The sequence below is a fragment of the Pseudopipra pipra genome, chromosome W, assembly GCF_036250125.1.
Source record: "Pseudopipra pipra isolate bDixPip1 chromosome W, bDixPip1.hap1, whole genome shotgun sequence".
NCBI classification, from domain to species: Eukaryota; Metazoa; Chordata; class Aves; order Passeriformes; family Pipridae; genus Pseudopipra; species Pseudopipra pipra.
In genome coordinates this window covers 34,714,098-34,730,505 of record NC_087580.1, presented here as the reverse complement: position 1 = coordinate 34,730,505, position 16,408 = coordinate 34,714,098, and the positions used below count along the sequence as shown (strand labels likewise).

The following is a 16,408-nucleotide window of genomic DNA, read 5'->3' as shown; positions in this document are numbered from 1 at the left end:
TGGGACCCATTAAAACATTGAAAAACAAATTATTTATCTTTCTTTATTTGTTTTCAAGTCTTCAAGACATCAACAATTAATTAGAGTTGTTATGTAGTTTAGCTAAGGAGGAAGATTTTAAAGTGGAAGTCACCAAAAATATATTTTTTGATGAAAGGGAATGATTTACACAGAACCTTGGGATGTAAGAGGTCAGGACGCAAAGGATTTGGACACAAATATAAGGGGGCAAAAGAGATTACTAGCATTTAATTATTGACCAGTTTGACAGTTATCAAGTGATTCAATAGCATTTGCCACAATTTTAACAGTGACTGAATTATAGATTCACAAGAACAACATTCCCACCACAGTCAATTCACACCCACACCCAGGCAGAGATGTGTGGACACATCAATAGCTGGGTGTGGAAAGGTCCCTCTCCCAAATTCTCCTTGTTGTCAGGGAAACACTCCCCCAAATCCCTTTGTGTTTCCCAACAGACAAGGGTCACAGCTGGAGGAGTGTTTGTTGAGGGGCATCAGAATTGTCCTGGGCATCAGCGAGGGTCTTTGGAGTGTTGCAAACTGGAGGGTTCCCGAGCTGGGAGAGGCTGCCAGAGGTGTCCCACTGAGAGGGAGGTGCTGGGGAGCTGCCAGGGCCTCCCTCAGCCCCACTGGTTGTGGGCTCCCAAGGGGACTGGCTTTAGTTATCTGCTGAATTTCCATCCTGGTGTCAGGAACGACTGGAGTTTCCAAAACATTTTGAAATTGTATCCTAACCAATCCATTTGGGTTACGATTCAGGTAGGGAACGTTCCAAGGCTATCCCGTGTTCCCCATCTCTTACACCCATCCCAGTCAGCTGGATGGTTTATTGACAATGTGTCCCGAGGGGCAGCACCTCCGATGCCATAGAAACCCCTCCCCTGGATTAGGAAACCTTTGGAATTCAGGAGGTGTTCCAGTGGAGCATGAAAATGAACAGCAATTTTCCTAAAGCCCAGACCCCAGCAGAACAAAGCCAGGCCCCATCAGTGGCAGAGCAAAGGTCCCCCATCCCTGTGTCCCTGTGGCCGCTGAGGCGGCAGCGCAGGCCCGAGGCGGTGCCGGGTCCCGGTGCAGCCGGGGCAGAGCGGCGGCTGCGCGAGCGGCAACCCCGGCGGTGAGTGCGGCAGCCCCGTGGGAGCGGCGGCTCCGGGCACAGACGCCGGCGGCAGCCGCTGTGGCTCCTGGAACCGAGTGGCCATTGGGACACTGCAGGGCCTGCTGGAATCAAGGGGGCTGCTGGGACACTGGGGAGCCTCTTGGAGCCAAGGGAACCCTGGGATGTTTTGGAACATCCTGGAATCAAGGGGCCATTGTGACACTGCAGGCCCCCATGGAACTAAAGGAACCCTGAGAGTTTTTGGTATCTCGTGGAATCAAGGGACTGTTTCTGGCAGGATGCTCTGATAATACCTAAACAATTGTCAGAGAATGCAAACAATGCACACTCTCTGTGATGAGTTACTGCTGGTGTCAAGGTGCTGTTTTTAATGTTGAATTATGCTAAACCCAAAATGCTTCATGAAACTTCAAACACACATCCTGTTTTTTGAAGCAGGATTTGACAGATAAGCTGCTCCCTGGCCTGCAAATATGTCTGGCAGTCAAACCCTTGATAACTATAAAAGCTCCGTCCAACTGTCATGGGGCAGATTCTTTCACAGACTTCCTTGAAGTGTGTGGAGCTTGTGCCATGAAGCAGGGACAGCTCTTCATGGTCACTGCCCAAGGGTTAAGTGAAAGACAGAGAACTACCCCCTGTCGTTGTGGGGTGAGTTACCTCAATCTCTGCTTCAGGATTGTTTCTTTTTTCTGGCTTTGATCCAATTGCTTTAATAGAATGACTTTGATAGACTGAACTGTCCTATCTTACACTATACTGCTAGAAGGTTTTGGCTTTTATACTGTGTAGTAAATAATTCTGATTGAGGACTTTTGTCTGTTCACTTGTCTGGTAATTTTTCTGTTCATTTAACATAATAAATAATTCATTTTCTAGAAATATTTCTGATTTACCATCACTGAAACCTGCAGGACAAAGTGACTGAATCACGCCTCAATAATTCCTTCAATCTAAACCAAAATCTGAGCCTGAGATTGGATCCAGCCACCCCCAGGCTCCTCTCTGAGAAGGAATTTAGAAAGCAAGAGGGTCCTTTGTGTCCCTCGTAGCTCAATGAGACGGCTTCTGCCATCAACTTTGTCTAAGCCTTTCCCCCCCCCCAGCCCCAAGCCGTGACACAGGGGCATGTCTTGTGCATGCAGTGCAAACATGGACCCCTGAGCTGGTCATTTGATGTCCCTCCTTGGAGGGAAGAACAAGCCCAATGGCCTGGGGTGAGAGGCCAGTGCTGGGAGCGGCGCTGGCTGTGCCAGGGCACTGCTGGGTGCCCCCACCCTGAGCACTCCCCCCCTTGTGCTGGTCACTGCTGTTTTCCTCTGCAGGGCATTGCTTTGGGCACATCCTGGAGAGCAAAGTGGAAAGCAGATGGAAGCTTTGAGGCCCTGGCCTGAGGAGATGCCCCTGCAGGATGGCAGTGCTGCTGCAGAGGTCAGCTCTGTGCCAGCAGTGCCCATGGCTGTCCCTGCCTGCAGTCCCTGGACAGTCCTGCAGCAGGACTGGGACCGACTGCCAGAGCACTGAGGCCTCCAACAACACAGGGTTCTGCAGGACAGTGTGGAAGGGAAGGGAGAGGAGGCCATGGAGGAGAAGGGCTGCTGCTCCCTGGCAGTGCTGCTCTGCTGGGACTCTTTTCTGGCCCAGCTCTGCACAGAGGCACCGACCCTGCAGCTGCAGAGAAGTCAGAGAGGAAAGATGTCAGGCAAACAAGCCAATGCAGAGTTCTTTATTTGGTTTAAGCACACAGTGAGTACAATTCCCAATTCGTACAGCCTGTGGGCCAGGCTAGAAAGGCAAACACTGAATTGAAAATGGTGTTTATATATATATATACTTTTTTATATATATCTTTATACATATAAAGATTTTTTGATGTGAACAAATTCTCACAAAAATAACACCCCTACCAGAAGCAAAAAATAGAGAAGATATGGTGGGCCTTTAATGAAGTACATAAAAGGATTGGCCTTTAATGAGGTACATAACATGGAGAAGAAGGAGAGTTTATTGCTTCTGAAAAACACCCAGTTATCAGCTTCCTCATGGCATCCTTGAGCTCCTGGTTCCTCAGGCTGTAGATGAGGGGGTTCAGTGTTGGAGATACCACTGAGTACATGAGTGACACAATAAGATCCAGGGATGGGGAGGAGATGGAGGGGGGCTTCAGGTAGGAAAAGAATAACGTGCTGAGGAACAGGGAGACCACAGCCAGGTGAGGGAGGCACGTGGAAAAGGCTTTGTGCCGTCCCTGCTGAGAGGGGATCCTCAGCACAGCCCTGAAGATCTGCACATAGGAGAAAACAATGAAAACAAAACAACCGAACATTAAACAGGCAGTAACCACAGTGAGCCCAATTTCCCTGAGGTAGCCTGAGTGTGAGCAGGAGAGCTTGAGGATGTGTGGGATTTCACAGAAGAACTGGCCCAGGGCATTGCCCTGGCACAGGGGCAGGGAAAATGTACTGGCTGTGTGCAGCAGAGCATTGAGAAAGGCAGTGGCCCAGGCAGCTGCTGCCATGTGGGCACAAGCTCTGCTGCCCAGGAGGGTCCCGTAGTGCAGGGGTTTGCAGATGGCAACGTAGCGGTCGTAGCACATGATGGTGAGGAGGGAAAACTCTGCTCCAATGAAGAAGACAAGCAGAAAGGCCTGTGCAGCACATCCCATGTAAGAGATGGTTGTGGTGTCCCAGAGGGAATTGTGCATGGCTTTGGGGACAGTGGTGCAGATGCAGCCCAGGTCTGTGAGGGAGAGGTTGAGCAGGAAGAAGCCAATGGGGGTGTGCAGGTGGTGGTCACAGGCTATGGCACTGAGGATGAGGCCGTTGGCCAGGAGGGCAGCCAGGGAGATGGCCAGGAAGAGCCAGAAGTGCAGGAGCTGCAGCTCCCTCCTGTCTGCGAATGCCAGGAGGAGGAACTGGGTGAGGGAGCTGCTGTTGGACATTTGCTGTTCCTTAGGACAGGGTCTGTTCAGAAAAGGAAAGCACAGGGAACTATTAAGACAGCCCCCTCTCAGCAAAGCCATCTCAGTTTTCAGGGAAATCTCCTCCAAGTCAAGGCATTTCTTTTCTCTGGTTTGTGCTCTCTGAGGGTGCTGTGAGGAGCAGGAGCTCTGGCCATGTGCTGCCAAGGACTCAGCTTTGCTCTGCTGCAACGCAGACAGGAACTGGTTTGGGACAGCTCTCATGATCACAGGGGATGTCACATGGAACCCAGCTTTGATGGAAAAGTTCAATTCCTGTACTGTTGTCTTGGAGCAATTTGTACTGCAGAAGAGAGGCACAGAGTATCCTTAAAATAATTTTGACTCGGTTTTTTGGTTACAATCATAACACCTGGGGATGTTTTTTTAGGGGCAAATTTTTCTGGTGACAAATCTGAAGATTCTTGAGACAGGACAGGCAGAAGGGCTGTGCTCTGCATGGCTTATTGCAGGGCCAGGAGAGCTGCAGTGCCTCTCAGTCTGTTTCCCATCTGCCCTGAAGTTTCTGTTGTGCTGCCTTGAGGATGACTTCACACACAGATTCATCTTTAAAAACCCCACCACGATCTGTGCTGAGAGCAGGGCAGCGCTACTTGAAAGGGCAGCTCTGTGAAGTGTCCCCTGTGCCAGCCCAGAGGTGCAGCTGTGCTGGACAGAGCAGGACAGGAGCCCTCCTGCAGAGAAGCCAAAGGCTGGGACAGGAGAGTGCCCACCCCCAAGGGAAGGCTCAGCACTGCCCAGGATCCTGTGCTCATCTCTGATCCTGCCTGAAATATTCATCTCTGAGAGTAAAAGAGTTTGAATTTCAGTGCAGCCTCCTGAACTGAGAGAACAATGTCTATGCTACAATGCCCAAGCAGGAAACACACCTCAGGACTAATTCCTTTCCTGTAGCCCCTGTCTTTTCTGAGCTTTGCAAAACATTCTCCATTCAATATGCTGCAGTAATCTGGAGGTTTGAGCAGGTCTGACCCTGCAACAGCAAGACATGGAAAAGAACCTCCCTCCCCTGCCAGGTTTGTTCCTTACCCACAGCCCTTCTGCCCCAGCCCTGGCAGCAGCTCCCCGGGCCGGCTGAGAGCTGCCCCTGGCAGGCAGCAGAGTCCCTGCCCAGCACAGCGCCCTGGGCTGCAGGACCCTGCTCTGCCCCACAGCCCTGGGCACCCCTGGCTGCACTCCCAGCTTCACAGCTCTTCCAAAGGGCCTCCAAACAGCCCCCTGCTCACCCATCCCATCAGCTGGGGCTGGGCCAGCTTTAGGAGATGCCTCCAGGAGCTGCCCCTGCACTGCCCTGCAGCCACAGACTCACCATGTGCACCCTGCCAAGATTCCTCCTGCAGGGAGCTCTCAGCCCTCCTGCCAGTGCTGAGCCCCTTGAAGCTCTGTCTGTGCCCTGTTGGTGTCCCTGAGCTGCCCTGGCAGTGCCCTCAGCCCTGCTGGGCTGTGCAGAGGAGCTGCTCACCAGCAGAGCTGTCTCTTTGAAGCTCTTCTTGCTTGCCAGGAGCTCCCTGTGTGCCCGGAGCCCAGCCCAGCTCAGCAGCACAGCAACAACCCCAGGCATTTCATGACCCTCAGGGCGGTTTGTTGTTGTTTACATGAGACTCAGTCCCTGAGAGGAAGTTCAAACAACTTCTCAAGAAGTCAAAATGAGATTGAAACACTGAAGTTTCTTGTAGTGCTAATGAGTCTCACTGAGGGACACAACTGAGAATGTCTCCCTGGGTTCCAGTTAGAGCAGAAAACTGCAGACAGTGATGACAAGGATGGACAAGCAAGGGAAAGGTGGCTCTGATGCTGAATAAACCTTGACTTGTTTCCTTAATCCAACGGGCCAAGCCCTGACCTGCAGCTCCTGGGAAGGCAGATCCTGTCCCTGCCTCATTCCTCAGGGCTCTTCCTGGGGCACTGGGATGTGGGATGTGCAATGCCAAGGGCAGGACCATGGGGTGGCACCTGCCAGGCTGCTGAGCAGGGACAAGGAGGCCATGAGGCCCCAGGGCTGCAAGGGGCACTCCCCTCCTCCTGGCATCAGGGGCACAGACAGCAGCCCTGGCCAAAGGCCTGCAGAAGGTGGCTCTGTCAGGGCCTTTCAGCTTCTCCCCATCCCTGTCTCCTCTCCAGCCCAGGCTGTCCTACGGTGTCCATGCCCTGCCCCTTTCCCTGCAGGCTGTCGTCATCCCCCCGGCTGCCCCACCTGGCTGGCACCTTCCTGCACTGACATCTCTGCGTCCTCCCTGGCTCTTCCTGCACACACAAAGCCTTGGGCTCATCCAGACTCCTGGGTGACGTGTTCCAGCCCAGTGTTTTCCATGGAGTGAAATTCCTTTTTCCTCACGTCCACTCGGGACCTCCCCAGCTGCACTTGGCATTAATTCTTTCTTTCTCATGCTCTTTTCTGCTCTGACAAAAGGATCTACTATCTCTAAATCCACCCTTGAAGCCCTCTGAGGGCTGTCTTGTGCTGTCCTCAGTCTCCACACCATTGAGGCCACAGCTCCTTAGCCCCTCTCTAGTGCTCATGTGCTTGAGACCTTTAAAGCCCATCTTGGGAGATCTCTGGACACTCACTAATGTTTTTGCAGATGAAAATATCGTGCTCATAGTCTAAGTAAATCACAGTTGCCATGACAACCAGCATGCATTCCCATTGCTATGGTCAGTTACCACGGCAAATAGAATACATTCTCATTGCCACAGTCAGTTACCATGGCAACCATAATAAATTGTCATTGTTATGGTCGGTTACCATGCCAACCATAATACATTCCCATTGCTACAGTCAATTACTGTGGCAAACAGCATACTTCCCACTGATACAGTCAGTTACCATGGCAACCATAATACTTCCCACTGGTACAGTCAGTTACCATGGCAACCATCATACATTCCTGTCGCTACAGTCGGTGACCATGGCAACCATCACACATTCCCATTGCTATGGTACATACATTACCATGGCAACCATCGTACAGTTGCATTGATACGGTCAGTTACCATGGCAACCATCATACATCCCCACTGCTGTGGTCAGTTACCATGGCAAACAGCATATATTCTCATTGCCACGGTCAGTTACCACAGCAACTACCATACATTCCCATTGCTAAGGTCAGTTACCATGGCAACCATCAGACATTCCCATTCCTACAGTCAGTTACCGTGGCAACGATCATACTTTCCCACTGGTATGGTTGGTTACCATGGTAACCAGCATACATTCTCATTGCCATGGTAAGTTACCACGGCAACCATCATACATTGCCATTGGTACAGTCAGTTACCTTGGCAACTATCATACATTCCGTTTCTACCGTCAATTACTACAGCAACCATCATACTTCACACTGGTACAATCAGTTACCATGGCAACCGTCACACATTCCCGTTCCTATAGTCAGTTACCATGGCAACCATCATACATTCCCATTGCTACACACAGGTACCATGGCAACCATCACACATTCCTATTGCTATGCTCGGTTACCATGGCAACCATCATACATTTTCGTTGCTATGGTCAGTTACCATAGCAACCATCATACATTGCCATTTCTACGGTCAGTTACCCTGGCACCCATCATACAGTCCCACTGCTACTGTCATTTACCATGGCAACCATCATACAGTCGCATTGCTATGGTCGGTCACTATGGCAACCAGCATACAATCCAATTGCTATGGTCGGTTACCATGGAAACCATCATACATTCCCATTCCTACAGTCAGTTACCAAGGCAATCATTGTAAAGTCCCATTGCTATGGTCAGTTACCAAGGCAATCATCATACATTCCTGTTGCTACGGTCAGTTACCACGGAAACCACCATACATTCCCACTGTTACGGTCGGTTACTGTGGTAACCATCACACATCCCCATTGCTGTGGTCGGTTACCATGGCAACCATCATACGGCCCACTGCTACAATCAGTTACCATGGCAACCATCGTACAGCATCGTTGCTACGATCAGTTAGCATGGCAAACATCTGAAATCCAGTTTCTATGGTCAGTTACCATGGTAACCATCATACATTCCCGTTCCTACTGCCAGTTACCATGGCAACATCATGCATTCCCATTGCTACAGCAGGTTACCATGGCAACCATCATACATTAGCATTGCTATGGTCGGTTACCATGGCAACCATCATACATAAGCATTGCTATGGTCGTTTACCATGGCAACTAAGATACATTTTCGTTGCTATGGTCAGTTCCCACGGAAAACACCATACATTCCCATTGCTACAGTCAGTTACCATGGCAACCAACATACTTTCCACTGGTACAGTCCGTTACCATGGCAACCAGAATACATTGTCGTTTCTATGGTCAGTTACCATGGCAACCATAATTCATTCCCATTGCTACAGTCAGTTACCATGGCAAACATCATACTTCCCACTGCTATGGTCAGATACCATGGTAAACAGCATACATTCCCATTGCCATAGTTGGTTACCATGGCAACCATCTTACATTCCCATTGCTATGGTCTGTTACCATGGCAACCATCATTCATTCCAGTTGCTAGGGTCAGTTACCATGGAACCATCATACATTCTTATTGTTATGGTTGGTTACCATGGCAACCAGCATACATTTCCATTGCTACAGTCAGTTACCACAGGAACCATAATACTTCCCGCTGGTACAGTCAGTTACCATGGCAACCATCATATAGTCCTATTGCTATGGTCAGATACCATGGCACGCATCACATATTTCCCACTGCAAAGGTCAGTTACCATGGAAACTATCATACAATCCCATTGCTATGGTCAGTTACCATGGCAACCATCATAGATTCCTGTTGCTAAGATCGGTTACCATGGCAACCATGATAAACTCTCATTGCTATGGTTGGTTACCATGGCAACAAGTATACATTTTTCTTTCTACTGTCACTTACCATGGCAACCATCATGCATTCTTACTGCTATGGTCGGTTACCATGGCAACCAGCATACATTCCCATTTCTACAGTCAGTTACCATGGTAACCATCATACTTCCCACTGCTACGGTCGTTTACCATTGTAACCATCATACATTCCCGCTTCTAAGGTCGGTTACTATGATAACCATCATACATTCAAATTGCTACAGTCAGTTACCATGGCAACCATCATACTTTCCTTTGGTACAGTCTGTTACCATGGCAACCATGACACATTCCTATTACTACAGTCGGTTACCATGGCAACTGTGACACATTCCCATTGCTATGGTCTGTTACCATGGCAACCATCATTCATTCCAGTTGCTAGGGTCAGTTACCATGGCAACCATCACACATTCCAGTTGCTAGGGTCAGTTACCATGGCAACCATCATAGATTCTCATTGCTATGCTTGGTTACCATGGCAACCAGCATACATTCCCGTTGCTACAGTCAGTTACCACAGGAACCATCATACTTCCCACTGGTACAGTCAGTTACCATGGCAGCCATCATACATTCTCATTGATACTATCAGTTACCGTGGGAACTGATACTCTTACTGGTACAGTCAAATACCATGGCAACCATCATACATTGCTGTTCCCATGGTCAGTTACCATGGCAACCATCATACATTCCCATTACTATGGTCGGTTACCATGGCAACCATCAGACATTTCCATTGCTATGGGCAGTTACTATGGTAACAGCCTCTGTGTCCCTGCAGGGCTGGGATTCACTCCCTGCCCCAAAGGCCCCCAATGTGTCTGAGAAGCCCTGGGTGGTGCCTGTCACACAACTGCTGGGAATGGGGATGGAGTCCCTGCACAGGCCCTGTGCTGTCCATGGCAGCTGCTGCACTTGTGCTGCAGAGCCCTGTCACCTCCCCTGGCACTACAGGCCCCTCTTTGGCTGTTCAATCCAGGCTCAGCTGCCCTGAGTAAGGTTCAGCAGTGAAGGCATGTCCAGGAGAAAACTGCCATTGTACTCTGAGGACATGTAGAAAATACCCTGATAAAGAACAGGAGAGAGATCTCTCTCCCTGTGCCACCTGACTCCATTTGGTCACCTGAACACCTCTATGGGCTGCCCTGGACAGAAGGAACAGTGACACGTTCCTCTGTCCTACATGTGGGCCCCTTCTGCCACTGAAGTTGGCCAAAGCAATGTCCCAGCAGCCTCCAAGAAGATCCCACAGCTGCTGCCCTGTCCCTAGGAACTGCTCCATTGGAGCCTGCAGTTCCCAGCAGGAATCTCAGTCACCTCTGGCCCCTCAGGAGGAACCAGGGGTTTGGTCCCAGCAGGTCACTCCTGGCTTTGGTCTTCCTTCATTGCCATGGGAGCTGGGACAAGGAGTCACCTGTAGGGGCCTGTTTTGGGCCCACTGAAGTGGGGCAGGAGGAATCCCAGCCCATAGGGGTTGTGGAGGGAGCAGAGTGTCCTTCTGGCCCCAGGTCTGCAGAGCCACAATGAGACACCTCTGTTGACTCAGCTGAGTCCCTTCCCTGAGTGCAGGTGAAAGAGATCCCTCCCGGGCACTGTCAGAGTTTCCTGTCTAATGATGGGACAAGAAAAGGGGACTCTTGGACTTAACTCTGTGTGTGTTTGGAGAAATGACAGTGCTGACAGAAATGTCTGTGCCCAGCTGAGAGAAGGAACATCATTATTTCCTTCAGCTGTGGGCCAGCAGGTTCCTCTGGAGCCCCAGGGACAGCTGGAGGGAGCCCAGAGGAGCAGAGCAAGGGCTGCCTGGGGCTGTTGCTGTGCTGCTGAGCTGGGCTGGGCTCCTGACACACAGGGAGCTCCTGGCAAGCAAGAGGAGCTTCAAAGAGACAGCTCCGGGCAGGAGCAACTTTTCTGCACAGCCCAGCAGGGCTGAAGGCACTGCCTGCAGCACCCAGGGCACAGGAGAGAAGGCAGAGAAATGAGAAGCAGCCTGGGCTGGGAGGTCACTGAGTTTTCACTATGGGAGAAACCTTCTTAGGATTTGAAGGAAGAATTCTCTGGCTGTAGGAAAGTTCAACTTGCGTTCTTGGAGGCACCTCCTCAAGCTGCCACATCCCACAGCTTCCAGGATCTTTCAGCAGCACTCTCCCAGTTGCTGCAGTGCAGAGGAAGTGGCCATATGGCAGAGCAGGGCAGGAGCTGCAGGCAGCAAGGGCAGAGAGGAGAAGGGAGCAGGAGGTTCAAGGGATCCTGGGGTGGGAGGACAGGGCAGAGCTGCTCAGGGCAGGAACCTTGCCAGCCCTTTGCCAGGGTCAGGCTCTGGCTGCAGAGCAGTGCAGGGGAGTTCCTGCAAGTGCCTCTGCCAGCTGCCAAATGGCAGCAGTGGCAGGAGCTGTCAGGATGGCTCTGCTGCATTTGCTGGGGTGCAGCAGGAGAAGCTGCTGCAGAGCAGGACTTGCTGCTGCCCCATCAGAGGCCCAGGGCCAGAAGGTTCCCTGTGCCAGGGCTGGCTGTGGGGTGGGAAGGTGGGGGTGCAGCCAGGGGTGCCCAGGGCTGTGGTGCAGAGCAGGGTCCTGCCCCCAGGGCTCTGTGTGCTGGGGCAGGGACTCTGCTGCCTGCCAGGGGCAGCTCTCAGCCCGGCCAAGGAGCTGCCACGGCCCTGCAGGGAGAAGGGTGGGTGGAAGGAGTGACCCCTCAGGGCAGGGCAGGGCTGGGCAGGGCCCTTCAGCTGCAGGCTCAGGGCTCCTCACAGCTACAGCTCCACCTCCTGCCATTTCCAGGGGCCCTTCTCAGGAAGCACATCCCCCAGAACACCTCCCCCTTCCCAGCCACCGCAGGGTGTCTGGGATCTGCTCTGCAGCCCCTGCCCAGGCAGAGCTGCCCCTGGGCACTGGGCTGGGGATGGCTCTGGCAGCACTGGCAGGGAGCTGAGCTGGGCACAGGCAGGGGCTGCTGGCAGGAACAGCTCCTCACCCAGAGACAGGCAGGCAGGGAGAGGCAGCTGCTGCCACAAGGGCTGGGCAGGGGGATGGGGGCCCCTCCCTGCTGTCCCTGTGGCACAGACCCCTTCCCTGAGCAGCTCCTGCCTGGGCTCCTTTCCCAGCCTAAGCAGAGCCTGTGCCCTCAGGCCCACGGGGGCTGGGCTGTGCATTGCCCTGCAGCAGCCAGAGCCCAGGCAAGGACAAGGCCCTGATTTCCAGCTGTCTCTCTGTGTCCCTCCTCCCTTGGCAGCAGCATTGTGGCATTTCACTGCCATCCCCTGCTGCCTGGGCTCTCCTTGTTCTCACCAGTGGGTTTTCTAAGCCACTGTGGGGTTTGGGGGTGGCAGATTCCTGTCCAGACACAACCCCTTTGGGTGCTGCTGTGGGGATGTGTCTGTGGGAGCCAAGTGCCCAAGTGCCCTCCAGGCACCTTCAGGGTATTCAGCTGTTTGCCTGGGTGTCCTGCAGGGCTGCAGGTGCCCTCCAGAAGGGCACAACTCTGCCATAGGATCTCTGTGCTGCACAGGATCCCCATGGAGAAAACTCCTCAGTGCTAAATCCATGGAAATGCCCTGGGCAGCCGTACTTGGGAGCTGCAATGATCCCTGTGTGTGGCAGTCTGGGAGGAGAAAGATGAAGTCTTAATCAGGCACTCTGAGGAAAGGCAAGGATTCTGTAAATCTGCTCTTTGAACTGAGATTCCTCTGCTCCCAGAAGTGCCTTGTTTCTTTTTGCAGGGAATTCCTAAGGCCATCCCTCTTCAGCTCCAAGCTGCCAGCCAGGGGCAGCTGTGAACGGGAAAGATGGCCAGCTTTTGTCTCTGCACCAAGAGACCACCCCTTTGCCTCTCAAGACTCACAAGATTTCACTTGGAGCACAAAGTCCCCCAAATCCCCTCCCTCTGTTCTGCCCTTGGCCAAACTGTGACCAGCAGTTCTGGAAACACTTTGATACATCACAAATGCATTTAATTGGAGGTCACCCTGTGCTCCAAGTTGCCTCTCACTGCACAGCAAGACGGATTCCTCGGGAGCCCATTCCAGGGTCCCTGCTCTCAGTGCCCCCTTCAGCCAGCAAAACCCAGAGCTCGGGGAGAGGGATGCAGAGAGATCTTCCTGAAAAGAGGCCCTGAATGTTGAATTGCTATGAGACATGCAAGATGTTTTGCTGATTGAGTCTGGCCTAATTCAGTTCTGCCTTTTTTACCTCAACAGAAAATCATACTCTGAGGCAGCAAATGTCCAACAGCAGCTCCATGCCCCAGTTCCTCCTCCTGGCATTCGCAGACAGGCGGGAGCTGCAGCTCCTGCACTTCTGGCTCTTCCTGGCCATCTCCCTGGCTGCCCTCCTGGCCAACGGCCTCATCCTCAGTGCCATAGCCTGTGACCACCACCTGCACACCCCCAGGTACTTCTTCCTGCTCAACCTCTCCCTCACAGACCTGGGCTGCATCTGCACCACTGTCCCCAAAGCCATGGACAATTCCCTCTGGAACACCACAACCATCTCCTACATGGGATGTGCTGCACAGCTCTTTTTCTTTGACTTCTTCATGTCAGCAGAGTTTTCCCTCCTCACCATCATGTGCTACGACCGCTACGTTGCCATCTGCAAACCCCTGCACTACGGGACCCTCCTGGGCAGCAGAGCTTGTGCCCACATGGCAGCAGCTGCCTGGGCCGCTGGGTTTCTCAATTCTCTGCTGCACACAGCCAATACATTTTCCCTGCCCCTGTGCCAGGGCAATGCCCTGGGCCAGTTCTTCTGTGAAACCCCACACATCCTCAAGCTCTCCTGCTCACACTCAGGCTACCTCAGGGAAATTGGGCTCATTGGGGTTGGTGCTTTTCTGTTTTTGATGTGCTTTGTGTTCATTGTTTACTCCTATGTGCAGATATTCAGGGCTGTGCTGAGGATCCCCTCTCAGCAGGGACGGCACAAAGCCTTTTCCACGTGCCTCCCTCACCTGGCCGTGGTCTCCCTGTTCTTTAGCACTGGCGTCTTTGCCTACCTGAAGCCCCCCTCCATCTCCTCCCCGTCCCTGGACCTGGTGGTGTCAGTTCTCTACGTGGTGGTGCCTCCATCAGTGAACCCCCTCATCTACAGCCTCAGGAACCAGGAGCTCAAGGATGCCATAAGGAAAATGATGACTACGTGTTTTTTGAGAAGCAATAAACTGCATCTTTTCTTCTGCAGAACACTCATTGTGGAACTTATTTTGGGCCCAGCCTGCCTTCTAAAGCTTTTGATAGTGTTGGGGGGCTTTTCTTTTTTGTTCGTCTGTTAATGTTAATAACACTGAAATTTTATTCTTCATCCCATGTACATCAGTCTCTACCTCTTTTTTTTTCACCCACAAAATGTACTACTCAAGAATCATGCTTTGTGTGCATTTAAGCAAAATAAAAGTTTGTGCAGCAAGGTGGTTGTTAAACATCCTCCCTGTGTTAGTTTGTACATGAGGAATCACAATCTCTGAGTGTAAGAAAGGACACAAATGCTTTTTTCCAGATTCTTCCTCCAAGACCTCCCCTGAAGCTGGAGGGCATTTCCATGTTTGCAGATGTGGAAGGGAAAAGAGTCCCAGCACTGCCAGGGAGCACCTGAACTGGGTCTGTTCAGAGCTGCTCTCTTTGCACTCCCACCCTCTCCTTTCCTGTCCGTACCCAAGGCCTGAGTGCTCTGGCAGCTCAGTCACTGTCCTGCTGTGGGTCAGGCCTGTGAGCACAGGCAGGGACAGGCCCTGGGCACTGCTGGGACAGGGCTGGGCTCCACAACAGCAGTTCCAGCAGCAAAGGGGTTCCCCTCCAGGCACTTCCTGAAGGCTGAGGTCTCTTCCCAACTCTGGTATCGAGAAGAAGTCCCTGGATTCCTTCTGTTCCATGAGGTTCCCCAGTGTCACAATGGCCTCTTGATTCCATGAAATTCCACTGTGGCCCAGGGTTTCTATGTTTCCAAGAGGCCCTGCAGTGCCACAATGGCCTGATTCCATGGGTTTCTGCAGTGTCACAATGGCCCCTTTCTTTCAGGAGGTTGCCCACTGTCCCTGGGTTCCTTTGGCTCCATGGGGCCCTGGAGCATCCCAGTGGCCTCTTGATTCCATGGGTTTCCCCAGTGTCACAATGGCCTCATAATTCCATGAGGTTCTGCAGTTTCACAGTGGCTCCTTGAGTCCATGAGGTTGCACCGTGTTATCACAAAGCTGAGCCCATCCTGATGAAAGTTCTGAGGAGGTTAGGAGGAACTGGGACAAAAGAGAAGGAAAATTAGGGAAGGAAAGAGGGGCTTGACCAACAGAGGAAGGATTTTGATGAGGTAAAACCAGGTTCAGAGAATGCTGAGGGTGCTGAAACAATGACTGGGCAAACACCCTTGATAGGCCTTTACTCTCTTTGTAACCTGAAGCCCCAACACTCCCCAAAAGTGCTGCCCCTCCCATTGAAAGGAATTCACTGCCCTAATTCCAAGCCAGAAAAAGCCCAAACCCAGAACTCCAGACTTATTTGTACTCCAGTTCCCACCCCATTCCCAAACCTGTATTACCAGTATGAAAAGCAAAGCTTTAATCCTGACCCAGACCAAAAAGCTCTTCCCCTAATCATGAAGCAGACACTGCCAGCAGAACAACAAACCTCCCAAAGTTCTGCCTAATCCCCACCCTGAGCTCTAAACTCCAAGCCCTGACCATTAAGCACCCCCACAGCCCTTGGGAGCAGGGCAAGGACCTGGAGAGTCCAGAGCAGGCCCAGGGGGTTGGCAGAGGAATGGGAGGTGACCTGGATCTGCTCAGCTCTGCAGTGACCCCCAGGAGAAGGGCCTGGGCTCTGGGAGGGATGTCCTGTGGCACACGGGGCTCAGGATCCAAGTTCAGAAGGCCAAGTGCACATGGCAACAGCCAGAGCTGGTGCAGAGACATCAGGGAGGGTCTAGAAATGCTGCTGGGAGGGGGTGGGAAAGCAGGAGGGGTGTGTGCAGCCTGCAAGGCCAGAGCAGCAGCAGGGCCAGGGCAGGACAGCCTGCAGGAGAGATGGCCAAGGGCTCTGGCAGGGCTGCAAGGCCCAAAGGCACCCAGGCCTTTGTCCCCTTGCCTCTGGCAGCTGCCTCTGCCACTCAGGCCACCACAAGCCACTTTCCTGGCAGGTTCTGCCCTTGGTTTCTGCCTCGCCCCTCCCTCAGGAGCCTGGCAGGGGTTGCCCAGTTTTGGGCCTTTGTTGTTCCTCCCCCTCCCATCCCAGTGCCCCCCAAACAGCCCTGAGCCAGCCGGGAGGGACAGGATCTGCTGGGCCAGGGCCTGGGGCTCAGGCCTTGGCCTTTGTGCTCCACAAAACCAAGGCAGGCTTTGCTCAGCATTGCAGGGGCCTGCCCAGAGCCTTTGTCTGCCTGCACTCCTGGCCTCCAAGGAGCTGCTCC

The 16,408-nt window shown here is 52.5% G+C and overlaps 1 protein-coding gene across 1 annotated transcript; it reads left to right on the top strand.

The window, feature by feature from the left end:
* Positions 1–13,235: 13,235 nt before the first annotated feature.
* Positions 13,236–14,285, top strand: LOC135405005 (olfactory receptor 14J1-like). The gene has a single exon (XM_064639726.1). It carries the CDS (start codon positions 13,236–13,238, stop codon positions 14,283–14,285), a length of 1,050 nt encoding a protein of 349 aa, XP_064495796.1.
* Positions 14,286–16,408: the final 2,123 nt, after the last annotated feature.